The sequence below is a fragment of the Gymnodraco acuticeps genome, unplaced genomic scaffold (genome assembly GCF_902827175.1).
Source record: "Gymnodraco acuticeps unplaced genomic scaffold, fGymAcu1.1, whole genome shotgun sequence".
Taxonomy (NCBI): Eukaryota; Metazoa; Chordata; class Actinopteri; order Perciformes; family Bathydraconidae; genus Gymnodraco; species Gymnodraco acuticeps.
The window spans coordinates 162,405-182,717 of record NW_022991761.1 but is presented as its reverse complement, the minus strand read 5'-3'; the positions used below and the strand labels follow the sequence as shown (position 1 = coordinate 182,717).

The 20,313-nt window shown below is 42.1% G+C and overlaps 1 protein-coding gene across 1 annotated transcript; it reads left to right on the top strand.

The window, feature by feature from the left end:
- The first annotated feature begins 929 nt into the window (after positions 1-929).
- On the top strand, positions 930-20,036 carry tti2 (TELO2 interacting protein 2). The gene is made up of 10 exons (XM_034199323.1): positions 930-1,064; positions 2,485-3,031; positions 9,514-9,710; positions 9,807-9,864; positions 9,988-10,116; positions 10,469-10,561; positions 14,561-14,754; positions 14,833-14,976; positions 18,395-18,554; positions 19,362-20,036. The coding sequence occupies exons 2-10, from the start codon at positions 2,486-2,488 to the stop codon at positions 19,491-19,493; spliced, it is 1,653 nt and encodes a 550-aa protein (XP_034055214.1). The 5' UTR covers positions 930-1,064; position 2,485; the 3' UTR covers positions 19,494-20,036.
- The last annotated feature ends 277 nt before the right edge of the window (positions 20,037-20,313 follow it).

Genomic DNA, 20,313 nt, shown 5'->3' with positions numbered 1-20,313 from the left:
AGACGCTCTTCCGTTTATTTGCTTAATAAAGAAAAACAAATGGACGGTAGATACACGGATTTAGAAGCTACCAAAATATAAAACATTCATTTACTATGAATATGCCATACAATGCATCCTAATATCATCAACCAAATAATAATTTCATTATATAATATCTGATTGTGAAATTAGTTATTCTGCATACTTAGTACTTTTACTTTTGAACTTCGAATTACCACCCTATTGGAATTTTCTAGTATCAGTAGCCTACCACACTGTCTTATAATTACTTTTGTTTGAAATATTTGTACAGAGGAGGTAGAGGTACTCAGATCTTGTACCTAAGTAAAAGTAGAAGTACCAGAGTAGGAATACTCTGATACAAGTAAAAGTCCTGCAATCAAAAGGTTACTAAAGTAAAACTATACAAGTATTAGATTCAAAATATACTTAAAGTACCAAAGGTAAAAATAGTCGTTGTGCAGATTGGTCCATTTCAGAATAATATATATGATATGTTTTATAATGATTGATCATGAAAGTGTTCTCAAAGCTGGTAAAGGTGCAGCTAGTTTGAATGACTTTGTATACTGCAGGGTAGCTGGTGGATTTACTCCAGGTGGAACTAAAGTCTTATTTAAGACTTGATTGTATTTCACATCATTAATCCAAATCTGTAAGTAACTAAAGGTAACACATAAATTAGTAAAAGTAATTAAGCAATTAAGTAGCATACAATTTAAATACTCAAGTAAAGTACAAGTATCTCAACATTTTACTTAAGTACAGTACTTGAGTAAATGTACTTTATATCAATGGTTAATATACAGTATTTATTTTTAAAACATGTAATCATCCTCGCGCTCAGCAGTGACGTAGTGTGAAGATTTCGCGGGGTCGGAACCTTTCAGGAGGAGCTTGTACTCACCCGGAAATATTTTCCCAAACACTCTGTTCTTCTCTGTAAAACCACCGTAGTTATCAGTCTGCATGTTGACTGTCTGATTTAAAAGTGAATTTATAGAAAAAAGATTCTTCTTTCTTCACATCGATGGGAGAAGAGAATAAGCTGCTGATATAAGGTATGCTTATACGTTTCATGGAGAGTTTGAGAACAACGTCAAACGATTATCACCAACATGTTTACATTTGATAATATACTCTAAATAGTAGGCTAATTGTAGTATTTGTGTTATATCAGGCTTGCACGTGTGTTCATATTACTCTTGCACCTTGGCCAATAAAATACATATTAAATCGGCTTTGGAAACATAATTTACCTGCAGCATTTTAATGTAAAACATTTATTATTATTATTATTTATGTTATGTCAAACGCAGTGGTGGAATGTAACTAAGTACATTTATTGTAAGTACTGTACCTAAGTATAATTGTGAAGTACTTCATTTGAGTATTTATTACACATTATGCTACTCTATACTTTGACTTTACTACATTTTGGAGGACATATTTTTACATTTTACTCCACTATATTTATTTGACTAATTAAGTTACCAGCTACTTACCAAGTATAGATTTATAATAAAGAAAATAAATCAACTAAATAATCATTATGTATCATTAATACGTTAATATACTTATACTTTTTTATTTATTATTATACAATACTTTTGTACTTTTACTTGAGTACAATTTTGAATGCATGACCTTTACTTGTAACAGAGTATTTCTATTTTTTTTTTAGTATTGCTAGTTTTACTGACGTAAAATATCTGAGTACTTCTTACCCCTCTGGTCATAGGAAAACAAACAAGAAAAACATATATTTTTTACATTACTGAAAGATAATACAATTAAATGGATTGAAGTGTAAATGTTGCAGCTGGTGGAGCTATGACTTTCTAAAGGGAATCATAAATCATAATTCATTACTTGATTTATATTATATTGTATAAGCTGAAACTGCAAAAATAACTAGTACAATTTTACCTCCAGAATGTAATGGTGAAGAAGTGTAAAGTAATATAAAATGAAAATACTCAAGTAAAGCACAAATACCTCAGAATCATACTTAAGTACAGTACTTAAGTATATGTAACTTTCCAACCCGGCCTCAGATAAAGACTCAAAACGCGCACCTTTCTCTTTTAGAAAGTCAACAACTTTGTATACGTCCTCTCCAGGTTTGGGAACAACTCTGATATGTGGCCCTCCTCACACAGCAGACAGGATATCTGTATTAGCTTATCAGGTATATTTCTCTCCTTTGCGGCTGAGTTAAGATTCCAGAATGGACAGCTGCCACAGAGCTAGGGAAACGGCTTGCTTTTACCTTAATGTGAGGCTGTGAGACTTTGTTAATAAAGATTTGAATGAGAGGAAATGTATGACTTTGCTAGTTAACTGTTAATATCTCTGTGTATATTTTCCCTTGTCTTCCCGTCATCTGCTCTGTCCCTCCTGTTTCATTTGGTCCCCATCTTTTCTCTATTCCTTCATCATCTCATCCTCTTGCTATCCTCCTCTCTCCCTCCACTTCAGTATGGAGCTTTCATCTCTGCTTCATGAGCTTCATCTCTTCTCCTCCTCCTCCTCCTCCTCCTCCTCCTCCTCCTCCTCCTCCTCCTCCTCCTCCTCCTCCTCCTCCTCCTCCTCCTCCTCCGATAAGCCCCTCCCCTCTCCCTACCTTCCTCCTATCACAGAGCTCCTGTCCCAGCTGCAGGAGAAGCTGATTGGTGCCTCCTCAGACTCTGAAACAAGCACTCTGATTGGTCATGTGGAACAGCTCTTCAAAATAGCAGATCCAAATTGGCTGTTCACAGCCAATCAAGATGATGGGTGGGCGGAGCTTCAGGAGGCTTACAGCAATCTGGTCAGCGCTCTGATTGGCTGTGCATCTCTGCCGCTCTGTGAAGACGACTGCAGCTCATTGCCTGCCGCAGCCTATCAGAGCGTCCCAAATCTTGCACAAGCAGTATGCTCTGCCCTCACAGCGCTGCTAGGAACTCTGGGTAATGGAGGCAGTCGGACTGGTCTGCTACTGGTTGTAGCTCCACATTTGTGCGTGTTAGCTGTCACTCATTTCCAGGTGAGTCCACAGATTTGCACCTGTCTGTCATATAAGTAGGTCTCCAGTAGGCTGTACGATGAGTCCAGTTTGACAAAGCCAGAGTTTCTTTACCGTAGCTAGCTTAACAAAACCATGATCAAATAAAATGGGTACCTTAAAGGTGGTTATTGCATTGCACCTTCCCACAAAAGGGGGGTTTGGCACATAGTTTTACTTGTTTCAATGCGGATGACTGATGCTGCAAAGAAGGCAAGACAAGAATAATAATAATACATAATAATAATACATAATATTGAAACGCCTCCATTGGACTCCTTTGTTTACTTAATCTCTAACCGGTTGACCAATCACAACAGAGCCAACCAGCTAACCAATCAGAGCAGACTGGGCTCTGGTTTCAGACAGAGGGTGAATAGAGGGGCTGCAGCACAGGCAGTATGAGAAAAATAAAGAGCTTTTTGAACATTAAAGCATGGAGACACTACATACTGATATACACCTGAACATCAGCAGGAGAGGACTCTTTAAAGTAGAGACACTACATACTGATATACACCTGAACATCAGCAGGAGAGGACTCTTTAAAGTAGAGACACTACATACTGATATACACCTGAACATCAGCAGGAGAGGACTCTTTAAAGTAGAGACACTACATACTGATATACACCTGAACATCAGCAGGAGAGGACTCTTTAAAGTAGAGACACTACATACTGATATACACCTGAACATCAGCAGGAGAGCACTCTTTAAAGTAGAGACACTACATACTGATATACACCTGAACATCAGCAGGAGAGGACTCTTTAAAGTAGAGACACTACATACTGATATACACCTGAACATCAGCAGGAGAGGACTCTTTAAAGTAGAGACACTACATACTGATATACACCTGGACATCAGCAGGAGAGGACTCTTTAAAGTAGAGACACTACATACTGATATACACCTGAACATCAGCAGGAGAGGACTCTTTAAAGTAGAAACACTACATACTGATATACACCTGAACATCAGCAGGAGAGGACTCTTTAAAGTAGAGACACTACATACTGACATACACCTGAACATCAGCAGGAGAGGACTCTTTAAAGTAGAGACACTACATACTGATATACACCTGAACATCAGCAGGAGAGGACTCTTTAAAGTAGAGACACTACATACTGATATACACCTGAACATCAGCAGGAGAGGACTCTTTAAAGTAGAGACACTACATACTGATATACACCTGAACATCAGCAGGAGAGGACTCTTTAAAGTAGAGACACTACATACTGATATACACCTGAACATCAGCAGGAGAGGACTCTTTAAAGTAGAGACACTACATACTGATATACACCTGAACATCAGCAGGAGAGCACTCTTTAAAGTAGAGACACTACATACTGATATACACCTGAACATCAGCAGGAGAGGACTCTTTAAAGTAGAGACACTACATACTGATATACACCTGAACATCAGCAGGAGAGGACTCTTTAAAGTAGAGACACTACATACTGATATACACCTGGACATCAGCAGGAGAGGACTCTTTAAAGTAGAGACACTACATACTGATATACACCTGAACATCAGCAGGAGAGGACTCTTTAAAGTAGAAACACTACATACTGATATACACCTGAACATCAGCAGGAGAGGACTCTTTAAAGTAGAGACACTACATACTGATATACACCTGAACATCAGCAGGAGAGGACTCTTTAAAGTAGAGACACTACATACTGATATACACCTGAACATCAGCAGGAGAGGACTCTTTAAAGTAGAAACACTACATACTGATATACACCTGAACATCAGCAGGAGAGGACTCTTTAAAGTAGAGACACTACATACTGATATACACCTGAACATCAGCAGGAGAGGACTCTTTAAAGTAGACACACTACATACTGATATACACCTGAACATCAGCAGGAGAGCACTCTTTAAAGTAGAGACACTACATACTGATATACACCTGAACATCAGCAGGAGAGGACTCTTTAAAGTAGAGACACTACATACTGATATACACCTGAACATCAGCAGGAGAGGACTCTTTAAAGTAGAGACACTACATACTGATATACACCTGAACATCAGCAGGAGAGGACTCTTTAAAGTAGAGACACTACATACTGATATACACCTGAACATCAGCAGGAGAGGACTCTTTAAAGTAGAGACACTACATACTGATATACACCTGAACATCAGCAGGAGAGGACTCTTTAAAGTAGACACACTACATACTGATATACACCTGAACATCAGCAGGAGAGGACTCTTTAAAGTAGAGACACTACATACTGATATACACCTGAACATCAGCAGGAGAGGACTCTTTAAAGTAGAGACACTACATACTGATATACACCTGAACATCAGCAGGAGAGGACTCTTTAAAGTAGAGACACTACATACTGATATACACCTGAACATCAGCAGGAGAGGACTCTTTAAAGTAGAGACACTACATACTGATATACACCTGAACATCAGCAGGAGAGGACTCTTTAAAGTAGAGACACTACATACTGATATACACCTGAACATCAGCAGGAGAGGACTCTTTAAAGTAGAGACACTACATACTGATATACACCTGAACATCAGCAGGAGAGGACTCTTTAAAGTAGAGACACTACATACTGATATACACCTGAACATCAGCAGGAGAGGACTCTTTAAAGTAGAGACACTACATACTGATATACACCTGAACATCAGCAGGAGAGGACTCTTTAAAGTAGAGACACTACATACTGATATACACCTGAACATCAGCAGGAGAGGACTCTTTAAAGTAGAGACACTACATACTGATATACACCTGAACATCAGCAGGAGAGCACTCTTTAAAGTAGAGACACTACATACTGATATACACCTGAACATCAGCAGGAGAGGACTCTTTAAAGTAGAGACACTACATACTGATATACACCTGGACATCAGCAGGAGAGGACTCTTTAAAGTAGAGACACTACATACTGATATACACCTGAACATCAGCAGGAGAGGACTCTTTAAAGTAGAAACACTACATACTGATATACACCTGAACATCAGCAGGAGAGGACCTCTTTAAAGTAGAGACACTACATACTGACATACACCTGAACATCAGCAGGAGAGGACTCTTTAAAAGTAGAGACACTACATACTGATATACACCTGAACATCAGCAGGAGAGGACTCTTTAAAGTAGAGACACTACATACTGATATACACCTGAACATCAGCAGGAGAGGACTCTTTAAAGTAGAGACACTACATACTGATATACACCTGAACATCAGCAGGAGAGGACTCTTTAAAGTAGAGACACTACTACATACTGATATACACCTGAACATCAGCAGGAGAGGACTCTTTAAAGTAGAGACACTACATACTGATATACACCTGAACAGCAGCAGGAGAGGCACTCTTTAAAGTAGAGACACTACATACTGATATACACCTGAACATCAGCAGGAGAGGACTCTTTAAAGTAGAGACACTACATACTGATATACACCTGAACATCAGCAGGAGAGGACTCTTTAAAGTAGAGACACTACATACTGATATACACCTGAACATCAGCAGGAGAGGACTCTTTAAAGTAGAGACACTACATACTGATATACACCTGAACATCAGCAGGAGAGGACTCTTTAAAGTAGAGACACTACATACTGATATACACCTGAACATCAGCAGGAGAGGCACTCTTTAAAGTAGAGACACTACATACTGATATACACCTGAACATCAGCAGGAAGAGGACTCTTTAAAGTAGAGACACTACATACTGATATACACCTGAACATCAGCAGGAGAGGACTCTTTAAAGTAGAGGACACTACATACTGATATACACCTGAACATCAGCAGGAGAGGACTCTTTAAGTAGAGACACTACATACTGATATACACCTGAACATCAGCAGGAAGAGGACTCTTTAAGTAGAGACACTACATACTGATATACACCTGAACATCAGCAGGAGAGGACTCTTTAAAGTAGAGACACTACATACTGATATACACCTGAACATCAGCAGGAGAGGACTCTTAAGTAGAGACACTACATACTAATATACACCTGAACATCAGCAGGAGAGGACTCTTTAAAGTAGAGACACTACATACTGATATACCACCTGAACATCAGCAGGAGAGGACTCTTTAAAGTAGAGACACTACATACTGATATACACCTGAACATCAGCAGGAGAGGACTCTTTTAAAGTAGAGACACTACATACTGATATACACCTGAACATCAGCAGGAGAGGACTCTTTACAGTAGAGACACTACATACTGATATACACCTGAACATCAGCAGGAGAGGACTCTTTAAAGTAGAGACACTACATACTGATATACACCTGAACATCAGCAGGAGAGGACTCTTTAAAGTAGAGACACTACATACTGATATACACCTGAACATCAGCAGGAGAGGACTCTTTAAAGTAGAGACACTACATACTGATATACACCTGAACATCAGCAGGAGAGGACTCTTTAAAGTAGAGACACTACATACTGATATACACCTGAACATCAGCAGGAGAGGACTCTTTAAAGTAGAGACACTACATACTGATATACACCTGAACATCAGCAGGAGAGGACTCTTTAAAGTAGAGACACTACATACTGATATACACCTGAACATCAGCAGGAGAGGACTCTTTAAAGTAGAGACACTACATACTGATATACACCTGAACATCAGCAGGAGAGGACTCTTTAAAGTAGAGACACTACATACTGATATACACCTGAACATCAGCAGGAGAGCACTCTTTAAAGTAGAGACACTACATACTGATATACACCTGAACATCAGCAGGAGAGGACTCTTTAAAGTAGAGACACTACATACTGATATACACCTGAACATCAGCAGGAGAGGACTCTTTAAAGTAGAGACACTACATACTGATATACACCTGGACATCAGCAGGAGAGGACTCTTTAAAGTAGAGACACTACATACTGATATACACCTGAACATCAGCAGGAGAGGACTCTTTAAAGTAGAAACACTACATACTGATATACACCTGAACATCAGCAGGAGAGGACTCTTTAAAGTAGAGACACTACATACTGACATACACCTGAACATCAGCAGGAGAGGACTCTTTAAAGTAGAGACACTACATACTGATATACACCTGAACATCAGCAGGAGAGGACTCTTTAAAGTAGAGACACTACATACTGATATACACCTGAACATCAGCAGGAGAGGACTCTTTAAAGTAGAGACACTACATACTGATATACACCTGAACATCAGCAGGAGAGGACTCTTTAAAGTAGAGACACTACATACTGATATACACCTGAACATCAGCAGGAGAGGACTCTTTAAAGTAGAGACACTACATACTGATATACACCTGAACATCAGCAGGAGAGCACTCTTTAAAGTAGAGACACTACATACTGATATACACCTGAACATCAGCAGGAGAGGACTCTTTAAAGTAGAGACACTACATACTGATATACACCTGAACATCAGCAGGAGAGGACTCTTTAAAGTAGAGACACTACATACTGATATACACCTGGACATCAGCAGGAGAGGACTCTTTAAAGTAGAGACACTACATACTGATATACACCTGAACATCAGCAGGAGAGGACTCTTTAAAGTAGAAACACTACATACTGATATACACCTGAACATCAGCAGGAGAGGACTCTTTAAAGTAGAGACACTACATACTGATATACACCTGAACATCAGCAGGAGAGGACTCTTTAAAGTAGAGACACTACATACTGATATACACCTGAACATCAGCAGGAGAGGACTCTTTAAAGTAGAAACACTACATACTGATATACACCTGAACATCAGCAGGAGAGGACTCTTTAAAGTAGAGACACTACATACTGATATACACCTGAACATCAGCAGGAGAGGACTCTTTAAGTAGACACACTACATACTGATATACACCTGAACATCAGCAGGAGAGCACTCTTTAAAGTAGAGACACTACATACTGATATACACCTGAACATCAGCAGGAGAGGACTCTTTAAAGTAGAGACACTACATATTGATATACACCTGAACATCAGCAGGAGAGGACTCTTTAAAGTAGAGACACTACATACTGATATACACCTGAACATCAGCAGGAGAGGACTCTTTAAAGTAGAGACACTACATACTGATATACACCTGAACATCAGCAGGAGAGGACTCTTTAAAGTAGAGACACTACATACTGATATACACCTGAACATCAGCAGGAGAGGACTCTTTAAAGTAGACACACTACATACTGATATACACCTGAACATCAGCAGGAGAGGACTCTTTAAAGTAGAGACACTACATACTGATATACACCTGAACATCAGCAGGAGAGGACTCTTTAAAGTAGAGACACTGAAAATAATATTTCCTCTTTAAGATATACAATCTGAAATAACAAACCATGAAATCAAATGTTAAGTTTTTTCAATCTTTCAGGACCAGCCCTGGACCAGCTCCTCCTCCAGAGCTGGGGCTCGGAGCCTGCAGGAGGCGCTGCTGAGGACAGGGGGCTGGACGGACTCCCCCCACCTCCTGATGGGGGGCGGGAGTCAGACGAAGGAGGGAGAAGAGGAAGGGAAGAACAGAGGAATTCTCGGAGGGATCCTGGACATCCTGCAGCCTCAACTGACCAAGTGAGGATCTGTTATTTAATATTTGCAATGCAAAGACATTGCTTTAGGTCAAGGAGGGTCCTCGTGTGTGTGTATATTTGTTTGTTTGCTTTGCAGAGACTTGTGGCATCGCTATGAAGCAGTGAAGCTCGTGTTCGCGTGGACGCTCCTGCAGGTTTGACCTTTGACCTTCATTCAGCCATAATGCGTTCATAAGCTCAAATGTAGTTTACATCCATGTGCATTGAAAATGTCCAACTCAAGTGTTACATTTTTAACTGTGTTTGTCTGTGTTTAGGTGACTCGTCCCTCGCTCTCCCCTCACCTGTCCCGCCTCCTTCCCCCCTCCCTCCTCCTCACAGACCACTTCAGACAAGAGAACTGCATTCTGGGAGTACGCTGTCTGCATCACATTGTACTCAACACGGTGAGAACACACTCTTATGCACACACACAGTATGAATACATATTTAGACTGTATTACTGCTTTCAATAAATGAAAACATTTCAACGTATTGATCACAATAATAATAACAAGTTTCAATACTTTTATTTACTTGTATATTGGGGGGAGATAAAACACTTGAATAATGTGTGCTGCACATTATCTCTACCATACTGCAGCTCTATCTGTTCCTACAGTGGTGACTCTGTTGTGAGTGTAGTTGTGCCGTCACACTGCGTCGGTGTCAGTGGTCTCCAGTCAGTGCAGTACATGTGATGATGATGATGATGATGATGATGATGATGATGGTGATGATGTTTGTGTTTGTGTTCAGCCTGCTGCTGATCTGCGTCAGTTCAACAGAGCAGAAGTTCTCTACCAGGCGTTATTCAAACATCTGTACTCTACAGACACTGCTGTAATCAAGGTAACACACACACAGACACACACACACACACACACACACACACACACACACACACACCACACACACACACACACACACACACACACACACACACACACATACATATACACATACATATACACATGCACATACACACACACACACACACACACACACACACACATACACATACACACACATACACACACACACACACACACACACACACACATACACACACACACACACACACACACACACACACACACACATACACATACACATACACACACACTTGCAACCAATCCACCGTATGTTATTATGAAGCCCCATACCTCTGCAACTATTCAAAACACCAATGGTTGCTGCTGGGTAGATTTTTCAATAGCATTCTTATGTCGTGAATTTTGGAGTGAATGTATACATCTATTGAATATAAGTTTGAGTATGTTAAATGACACTTGTGTGCCGTTTTGGGATTCATCCATAGAGATTTTTTTGCTAGAAATGTGACACTAGCAGGTAATCTAGTATTGGCAATCCTAAATCCCAATGTATGTTCACTAGTGTTGCGCTAGCCTTTTTAGAAACCAACTTAAGACCCTCAGATAAAATAGTTCTTGACAGGGTTAGGGGTTAACAGTCTCTAAATATATAAAACTTTACGGTCAAATTAGGTCTAACTTTTTCTAGACTAGACATGGGTACAACATATACAAATACAATGTAACCTAACATCAGTATGGCAATATTAAATGTCTATCTTATTTTGCGCAGTTTACTAGTAAATGTTTGCACAGCCACAAACGGCATGCACAGAATCAGGTAGTGAGGGGGGTTAGTCAGGACTGAGGCAGACCTCCTGTTGGAGGGTTTAATGACTGCCACTCTCCACCAGTTGGTTTGGAATAGCACTTAATGTAGTGGGCCTGTTGTGTATAAAAACAAAGGTCCAGGCTTGGGCTACAATATGAACACGCACCTCTTCAGCACGTGGAGTCTCATCAGGTTCACAGAATGCACTGCAGACGATCACAGTCTGATGCATTCAGTTTTATTCTTAAAGGAGACATGTCATGGCCATTTCTACTGATCATAATTCCATTGTTGAGGTCTACTAAAATAGATTTATACTGTGCAATTTTCCAAACTCACATTGGTTTCTCATACAGCATCTCTGTAAAGTATGTGTATTCACCGGTATTCACTCTCTGTCCTAAACGGCTTGTTGGAGCTCCTCCCCCCCCCCCCTCCCTGTGAGCCCAGTGTGCTCTGATTGGTCGAGAAGCTGACAGGCTCGTTGCTGCGATCTGCTGCGAGGAGCGGAAGCCTGTCCGCTCCTCGCAGCAGATCGCAGCAACGAGCCTCTCGGCGATACAGGAGAACAAGCGAAACTCATCCTGAGCACACACAAACACTCACAGCCGAAGTAAAAACAATAAGTGTGGCTTGATATTGAGTAAGAAAAAGGTTTATAACGCTGTGAGCATGGGTCTGCGGAGAGCATTTCTCCACGATCCCAATGTAGTAGTCCGAAAAACATTTACCCATTTAAACAGTCGTGGTAGATACCTTGTTTGTTTTAAACATCATAAATACACAAACAACAATGAATACTTACAGGTTGTTTACCTGAATCTCCCGCTGGTCCAAACAAAGCAGGAACAGCATCGTTCTTCAGTGTCCTACGCTGTGCATATCCGGCATCAGAATCAGATTACCTTTATTAGTCCCACAGAGGGGACATTTGCATCGTTACAGCAGGAAAGAGCCACAGACAGCTTAATGTTACATATGTTAAAAAAAAGTACTAAGGCATGAATCGCTGAAAGGTTTGTGAAGCTTTGTTTCGTGAAATGCTGGCAGAGGGTGTGGCCTCTGGGTATCCCCACGTCAGAGCACCCAGGAAGACAATGAGAAATCTCCAACGAGGCGTTCTGGGGCAGCACAGACAGGTCTTTACTGTGTTAGAGTTTTACTCGCTACAGGGTGCACTTTGAGGGTTTGTGGCTCTGCAGACCGTTTACATGCAGAAAAACCTTCATAACACACAAGGGGACGGGTAATAACCAGAAAAGCATGACATGGGACCTTTAAGAACATGAAAACCCAGGCCAGTCTCCGGATGTGAATATGCTCTCTCCTTTTTAAAGTGCTAACCCCTGCTGTTCCATCTACAAACTGTAATCCCATTGTTTTTGAGAGCTTGTTCTATTTTGACACTTTCTCCTCCTATGGTGGCTTGATGTTCTATGACTTCAGTGTTTTCTAATGAGGGCTGAATGCCCTCATTAGAAAATTCCCTCCAGCTACTCCTACTCATATGTTTCATTAACAATGTTGCAAAAACTTCCATTTTCAACCTAAGGAACATTGCCAGGATCAGACCATTTTTAACACGCTGCTAAATTGGTTTTACATGCTTTTATTACTAGTCGCTTGGACTGCTGCAATTCTCTTTTAACTGGTCTCCCAAAAAAATCTTTAAAGAAATTGCAATTAATTCAGAATGCTGCGGCCAGTATTTATAACAAACACTGAAACACATTTCCCCTGTGAAGGCATCCCTGCACTGGTTACCGGTGTCTTTCAGAATGAATTTAAAGTGCTTTTAATGATTTACAAGGCTTTACATAACCTTGCCCCTACACACATCAGTGACTGCCTTTCATTTTACAGACCTACAAGGACACTCAGATCCTCCTATGCATTTCTTTTAGAAGTACCAGAGCATTTTACAAGAAAGGCTGCTTTCTGTGCCGATGGCCCCAGCTGTGGAACAGCCTCCCATTGGATCTTGGAACAGCAAACTCCATTGGAGTATTTTAAAGTAAAACAAAGAGCTATCTTTTTAATTTGGGGTAGTTACAGTTGTATCACTTTTCATGTTTTATTGTTTTATGGTTCTGTGATATAACTCTTTCTGTTTGTTTATAACTTGTTTTTAATTATGTTCTTCACTCTTTCTTAAGTATCGTGTCGTTACCTGGTAAAGCACTTTGGCTGCATCTTGCATGAAAGGTGCTATATGAATAAAGTGGTATTATTATATTATTATTATGATAGTTTTTTCTAATATTCACGCTCTCAAGCTACCCATATGTTGTCCTTGCATGAACCTTTCCACACACACACACACACACACACACACACACACACACACACACACACACACACACACACACACACACACACACACACACACACACACACACACACACACACACACACACAGTCACTGGGCCAACACTGTACACACCTTAACATTACACTTATTTGACTGAATACTAATAATACTCGGTATTATTTTCTAATACCGAGCACTTCGTTAAGGAGAATTCTACTCCAACAGACCCTCTGTGCGAACGAGCAAACAGAGTGGAAGTTGGTAGGGTTAGGGTGTAGGTTTGGAATTGGGCCATAGGGTGACCGAGGTCCAGACCTCAGTCATTATTTCCTAAATACTCGCTGACTCTGCATCTGCATGACATGAGGCCGCTGAGTGCACAGTCGAGTTCACTGGAACAATTTAACACACAAATATGAATTTCAACTCACAGTGGAACTTATCTCCGGTGTAAAAAGAATATATTGCAAACTGTTTCCTTTTGCATGTGTTCAAATATAACATAAGATAAATATATACTTTATTGATCCCAATTTGGGACGTGTTTTCGTCACAGCAGCATTAAGAAAAAACATTGCACATGAATTAGAAGAAAGTACAAAAAGAAAATAATATGATTTTTTTTTAAAAAAACAATAAGATACATATCAGCAGTAGAAGATAAACAAAATACTCAAAACAGTGAATATATACATATCAATAATGAAGGATATACTGTATATCTATAGAATATATATATTGAATACACAATATAAATATACGTTATGCTTGTCCAGCCTATCAAAACACAAGCAATTTAAACATTGAATACAATATTTACTTTACAATTAACATTTGAGTCAGCAGAATATGTAATTAAGTATTACGTTGTCTGTCTCTCTCTCTGTCTGCAGTCGGTCCTATCCTGTCTTTTGGACTTGTTGGTGGTTTTAGAGAAGCCCCCCTCCTCTCTCGCCCCCTCTTCATCTCGCAGGAAGCCCTGTCGGCATGACGACGTGCTCCGTCTGGTCCTGACTCACATGGAGGCGGAGCATAAGTTGGAGCGGCGGCGCGTCTACGCCTCGGCTCTGTCTCTGTACATAGACAGGTAGGAGCGTTTGATATGTGCTCGGTGGTGGTGTTGCAGCAGTGTGTAAGGGTACGTTTGTTTTGTGTGCGGGGTCAGGATGGGCGTGGCGGTGTGCAGACACCTACGGCAGGTGGAGCGGGTGGTGCTTGGATACCTGGAGATCACAGATCCACCTGAAGAGACGAGTAGACTGAAGATCCTCGAAGTCCTGCAGAAAATAACCAAAGCCGCCTGGCCACGGTTAGTGCACACACTCACTCACTCACTCACTCACTCACTCACTCACCCACCCACTCACTCACTCACTCACTCACTCACTCACCCACCCACTCACTCACTCACTCACTCACTCACTCACCACCCACCCACTCACTCACTCACTCACTCACCCACCCACTCACTCACTCACTCACTCACTCACTCACTCACCCACCCACTCACTCACTCACTCACTCACTCACCCGCTCGCTCACTCACTCACTCGCCCGCTCGCTCGCTCACTCACTCACTCACCCACCCACTCACCCACTCACTCACTCACTCACTCACTCACACTCCCTCACTCACTCACCCACTCACTCACTCGCCCGCTCGCTCGCTCACTCACTCACTCACCCACCCACTCACCCACTCACTCACTCACCCACCCACCCACTCACTCACTCACTCACTCACTCACTCACTCACTCACTCACCCACTCCCTCACTCACTCACTCACTCACCCACTCACTCACTCACTCACTCACCCACCCACTCACTCACTCACCCACCCACCCACTCACTCACTCACTCACTCACTCACTCACTCACTCACCCACTCACTCACTCACTCACTCACTCACCCACCCACCCACCCTCACTCACGTCACTCCCCACCCACCCCTCACTCCTCACTCACTCACCCACTCACCCACCCCACCCACTCACTCACTCACTCACTCACTCACTCACTCACCACTCACTCACTCACCCACTCACTCACTCACTCACTCACTCACTCACTCACTCACTCCAAAATCCTGCTCCCACATGTCCCTTTTGTCCTTTTTGTAGCTGATGTGGCCAAAGTTGAGTGTTGTTAAACGAGCAGATTGTGTATTACAGAAGTCCTTTTCCCATCCAATCAATGGTTTTAAGCTAAATTAACACTGATAATATTTGCCCAGAAGGCTGCCTTAGCCAACCTGTCGAACCCTCTTACAGTTTTTTCTACAAAGACCTCTGTAAAATTCATTTGACAGTTGTCTATATGTAGAGGCTAAGCCAACGCTTTAAGCCTCTGAGGATCCGCTTTGTTGGTGTAATTGACGCACACCTTGTTTGCTGCGGAATAAAAGTCAGAAACAAAGTTTCCAGTTCGAAACAGTCCATTTATTTCCCTTTTTACTGGTTTCTTTCCATCATTCACCACAAGATATTACGGTTTACACAATACCCTTTCTGTTTGTTTGTAATCCCGTGTGTGTGTGTTCTCCGTGTGTCGTCCGTGTGTGTGTGTTCTCCGTGTGTCGTCCGTGTGTGTGTGTTCTCCGTGGGCCCTTCTCACTTTGGTTAAATGGATTCCTTGCTTCCCTCACTTGCGTCGTTTCCCTGCGTCTAGTCCCTCCCACCAGGGAAGCATGGAGGGACGCAAGGAAACCACGAGAAGCAGGGAAATTAGTTTTAAGAGCAATGGGACGTCCTTTCCTCCGGAGCGTCACGTGAAGCGACGTCTGTTTGTGATGACGCTGCACAGCTGATCGTCTGACAGCAGCTCTGTACCCGTTATTTCCACACACACCCCCGCCCCTGTTAGTACACATTTAATGACACAAACATTTGTATCATCTGTTGTAGACCCAAATACATTAAATAAAATAAGAACTCATTCTCAAAAAAGATAAACGCCATTCTTAAAATGTATAAACGAAAAAAGCTCAAAAAATGAATAAAATGATTTTTGACCACTTTGTTGTTCAGATATATCACATATTTGTAACTAAATGAAACATGAATTGAAACAAAACACGGTATAAACTGAGGAGTGACTCCCGTGAGGTTCATGTATTTTCTTCACTCTGCTGGGAAACTGCTCTCATGTCAAGAAGCATCAGATCAGTGCATGCGCTGCATCGTCCAATCAGTGAGCGATACACAGTAAGGGGGCGGGGCGAGTGTCTGAGGATTTCATCGAAGGATGGTCTGGTGGTTCCTCGATTATAGATCCTCCATTATCACTCCTCGCTCCTCCGGCAAAAATAAGGCCATTGGGACGCTACTCAAGATGGCGCAGACAAATCAACTTCCAGTGAGACCGAGACCGAGGAGCGAGGAAATGAAGAATAAGAGAAGTGAGAAGGGCTCCGTGTGTGTGTGCTCTCCGTGTGTGTGGTCAAAAACTGTATGGCCTTCCGGCGGAACCTCTCACCAACAAACATAGGTTCCTACCTTATACCCAGTGTTAATTGGCTCCTACAATAGTCAATAGCCGCTTTCCCACCAAGTACTTTGTCGCACTAAGTGCCGGCACTTAGTGCCAATCGCGTTCACACCGGAGTACTTTTACGCAAATGAAGCCGCTGACGTCACTTTGTTTTCTTCTGCTTTGGGTTTACTGGCAGGCCGCAAACCACTTCACGGCGTATACTGCCACCCGAAGTCCCCGGAGTTGGGGACTGGCTTCAGTAGAAGCTGCTGGGACTCCCAGCAGCTTCTACTGAAGCCTTCCGAGTAAATCGCCAGAACGCCGACACCTCCTCATCTCTACTGCTCCCATGTTTTCTTTTGTGTTGCCATAAGTTAGTCTCTCTGCGTTGGTGCGCGGGGCTAATGCTAGCAAATACAATGGCGGCTTCAAAAAACTTTTCAGTTTTGGGGGCCGTGGTTTGCAATTTGCCCAGCCAATAGAAATTGGTACTTTTTTGGTACCACCTCTCTAGCAGGCACTAAAAATGGGGGTAAAAGTTCCCGGCACTAAGTACTCTTTTTGGTGTGAACGCGACATCAGGGGTACTAACGGAACTAAACGGGAAAAGTACTCCGGTGTGAACGCGCCTATTGGTGCGAATGAGAATTAGATAAATTAAAGTATGGCAGCCTCCCATCAACATATGCATTATGTATGCACACATCAGTGTGACATGATATTGACATGATGTGTAAAAGTGCTTTTATTGGATGGGATACAAGAAAAGTCAATTAATCACTTAATTAGGTCTTTAAGTTACCACACAGTGGTCAATAAGTGATATTATTGCTCTAATTTTACACTTTTGGGAAGTCTTTGGCGAATTGACAAGGTTTATAACTGGGTTGAACAGCAGTATTTGCAACAGTGCTTTTGGTTACAGCCTAGGGTTCATAGCAAAGATCTGGGTAAAGTATAAAGGATGTTTGGACCCCCTCTGCTGGGCAGGATCAGCAGTCACTGAGGTGTTGTGCAGAGCAGGGGCCACTTTGGCTATGTAGTGGACATCTCTGAACCTAAATTGGACATGCTTTAACTGAGCTGGAAGTGAGATCTGATAAGACCATCAGTAAGCAGCTTGAACACTTGAATCACCGTCTGAAAGGACCTGAATGCATTTTGTTGATTGAATATAGTGTTATTGGGCACCATATAGATTATATCTTCTTGTTAACGTATTGGTCCCTTGTCTCTTTGCCGGTCTCTCTCAGGATGGCGTGTCGTGTTGCTGTGTTGCTGCGTTGCCTGTTGAAGTTGCTGGTTGCTGTGTCCTCAGACGGTCAGCTCAGTGACTCAGTGAGACAGAAGCTGATGGGTGAGACGTCTCTCTGTCTGAAGCTGATGGACAGCTGCTGCCACGGAGACCTGCAGGTGTGTTTACCTGCTGACACTCACCTGAACTGAAGATAAACGGTCCTTTCTGAAGACACTCACCTGTCTGTGTGTCTGTCTGTGTGTGTGTTGTGTGTCTGTCTGTGTGTCTGTCTGTCTGTGTGTGTGTCTGTCTGTCTGTCTGTCTGTCTGTGTGTCTGTCTGTCTGTCTGTGTGTGTGTCTGTGTGTCTGTCTGTGTGTGTGTGTGTTGTGTGTCTGTCTGTCTGTCTGTGTGTTGTCTGTCTGTCTGTCTGTGTGTGTGTGTGTCTGTGTGTTGTGTGTCTGTCTGTGTGTTGTGTGTCTGTCTGTCTGTCTGTGTGTTGTGTGTCTGTCTGTCTGTCTGTCTGTCTGTCTGTGTGTTGTGTGTCTGTCTGTCTGTCTGTGTGTTGTCTGTCTGTCTGTGTGTTGTGTGTCTGTCTGTGTGTTGTGTGTCTGTCTGTCTGTCTGTCTGTCTGTCTGTGTGTTGTGTGTCTGTCTGTCTGTCTGTCTGTCTGTCTGTCTGTCTGTCTGTCTGTCTGTCTGTCTGTCTGTGTGTTGTGTGTCTGTCTGTGTGTTGTGTGTCTGTCTGTCTGTCTGTCTGTCTGTCTGTCTGTCTGTGTGTCTGTCTGTCTGTCTGTCTGTCTGTCTGTCTGTCTGTCTGTCTGTCTGTCTGTCTGTCTGTCTGTCTGTCTGTCTGTCTGTGTGTCTGTGTGTCTGTGTGTCTGTCTGTCTGTCTGTCTGTCTGTCTGTCTGTCTGTCTGTCTGTCTGTCTGTGTGTTGTGTGTGTGTCTGTCTGTGTGTTGTGTGTGTGTCTGTCTGTCTCTCAGCCTCTCCTTCGACAGGTCGACAGCAGCTGTTGCAGTTCTGAGGTGCTTGGCTACTTAGCGACACTAACTGGGACGACAGAGAGGTGTTCCGGCAGAACATCTGAACATAACATATTCCCACTAAAGACGTGAAACCTTAAAACCACAAATATTTTGCGTCTAGTGCTGTACTTCTTTTGCTTCCATTAAAGGGGCCCTATTATGCTATTTGGCTTTTTATACTTTCCTGTAGTGTGTTCTATAGGTTTTTGTGCAAATGAATGCTCCGTAAAGACTAATCCCTGTGTTCCCTCCAGACTGAGTTTCTCTCCCTGCCTGAGACGCCTCCATTAGAATTTTGTTTACTTCCGTTACATAAGGATATCACTATGTAAAACGTGTGCTTCTATTCGCTAGCGCTCTAACACAATAGCTGGATGCCATGTTTCTTATTTTGAAAATGAGCAGAATATGATCAGCGGTAAGTAGGGACGAAATAGAACCATGGTTTTGATTAAATTGAAAACATTTCTTAAGTTGTCTTTGGACTTTGTGACGCTCTGGGGTTATTGGAAATGTATGGATCACTCCTATTGGAAACAATGCTAAGCAGCCACCATTGGAAGGTAATTCTAGTATAAGTTTAATCTTTAGCGTCATCTGTGCAATAAAACTGGGTTTGAACACAATGAAAAAGTATAAAACTATTATGTGCAGCTCTACTAGTTCTTTCCAAAAACAGCTTGGTGTACTTTTTCCTACCAAATATAAGGAAATAATGAGTTTGTTGGGGTTTTTAGTGGGATATACTGCCCTAATGGAAGGGCAGAGAAGCGTTTACGACTGCAACTCTGCCTGCTGATCCCAACTATAGGTTGTCATGTCAACGCTAAACCTTAACCCAATCAGTCCTGCTCTGGAACAGGAGCTCCCTCCCAAAATCTTCAGCAAACCACACACCTAACCTGACAGA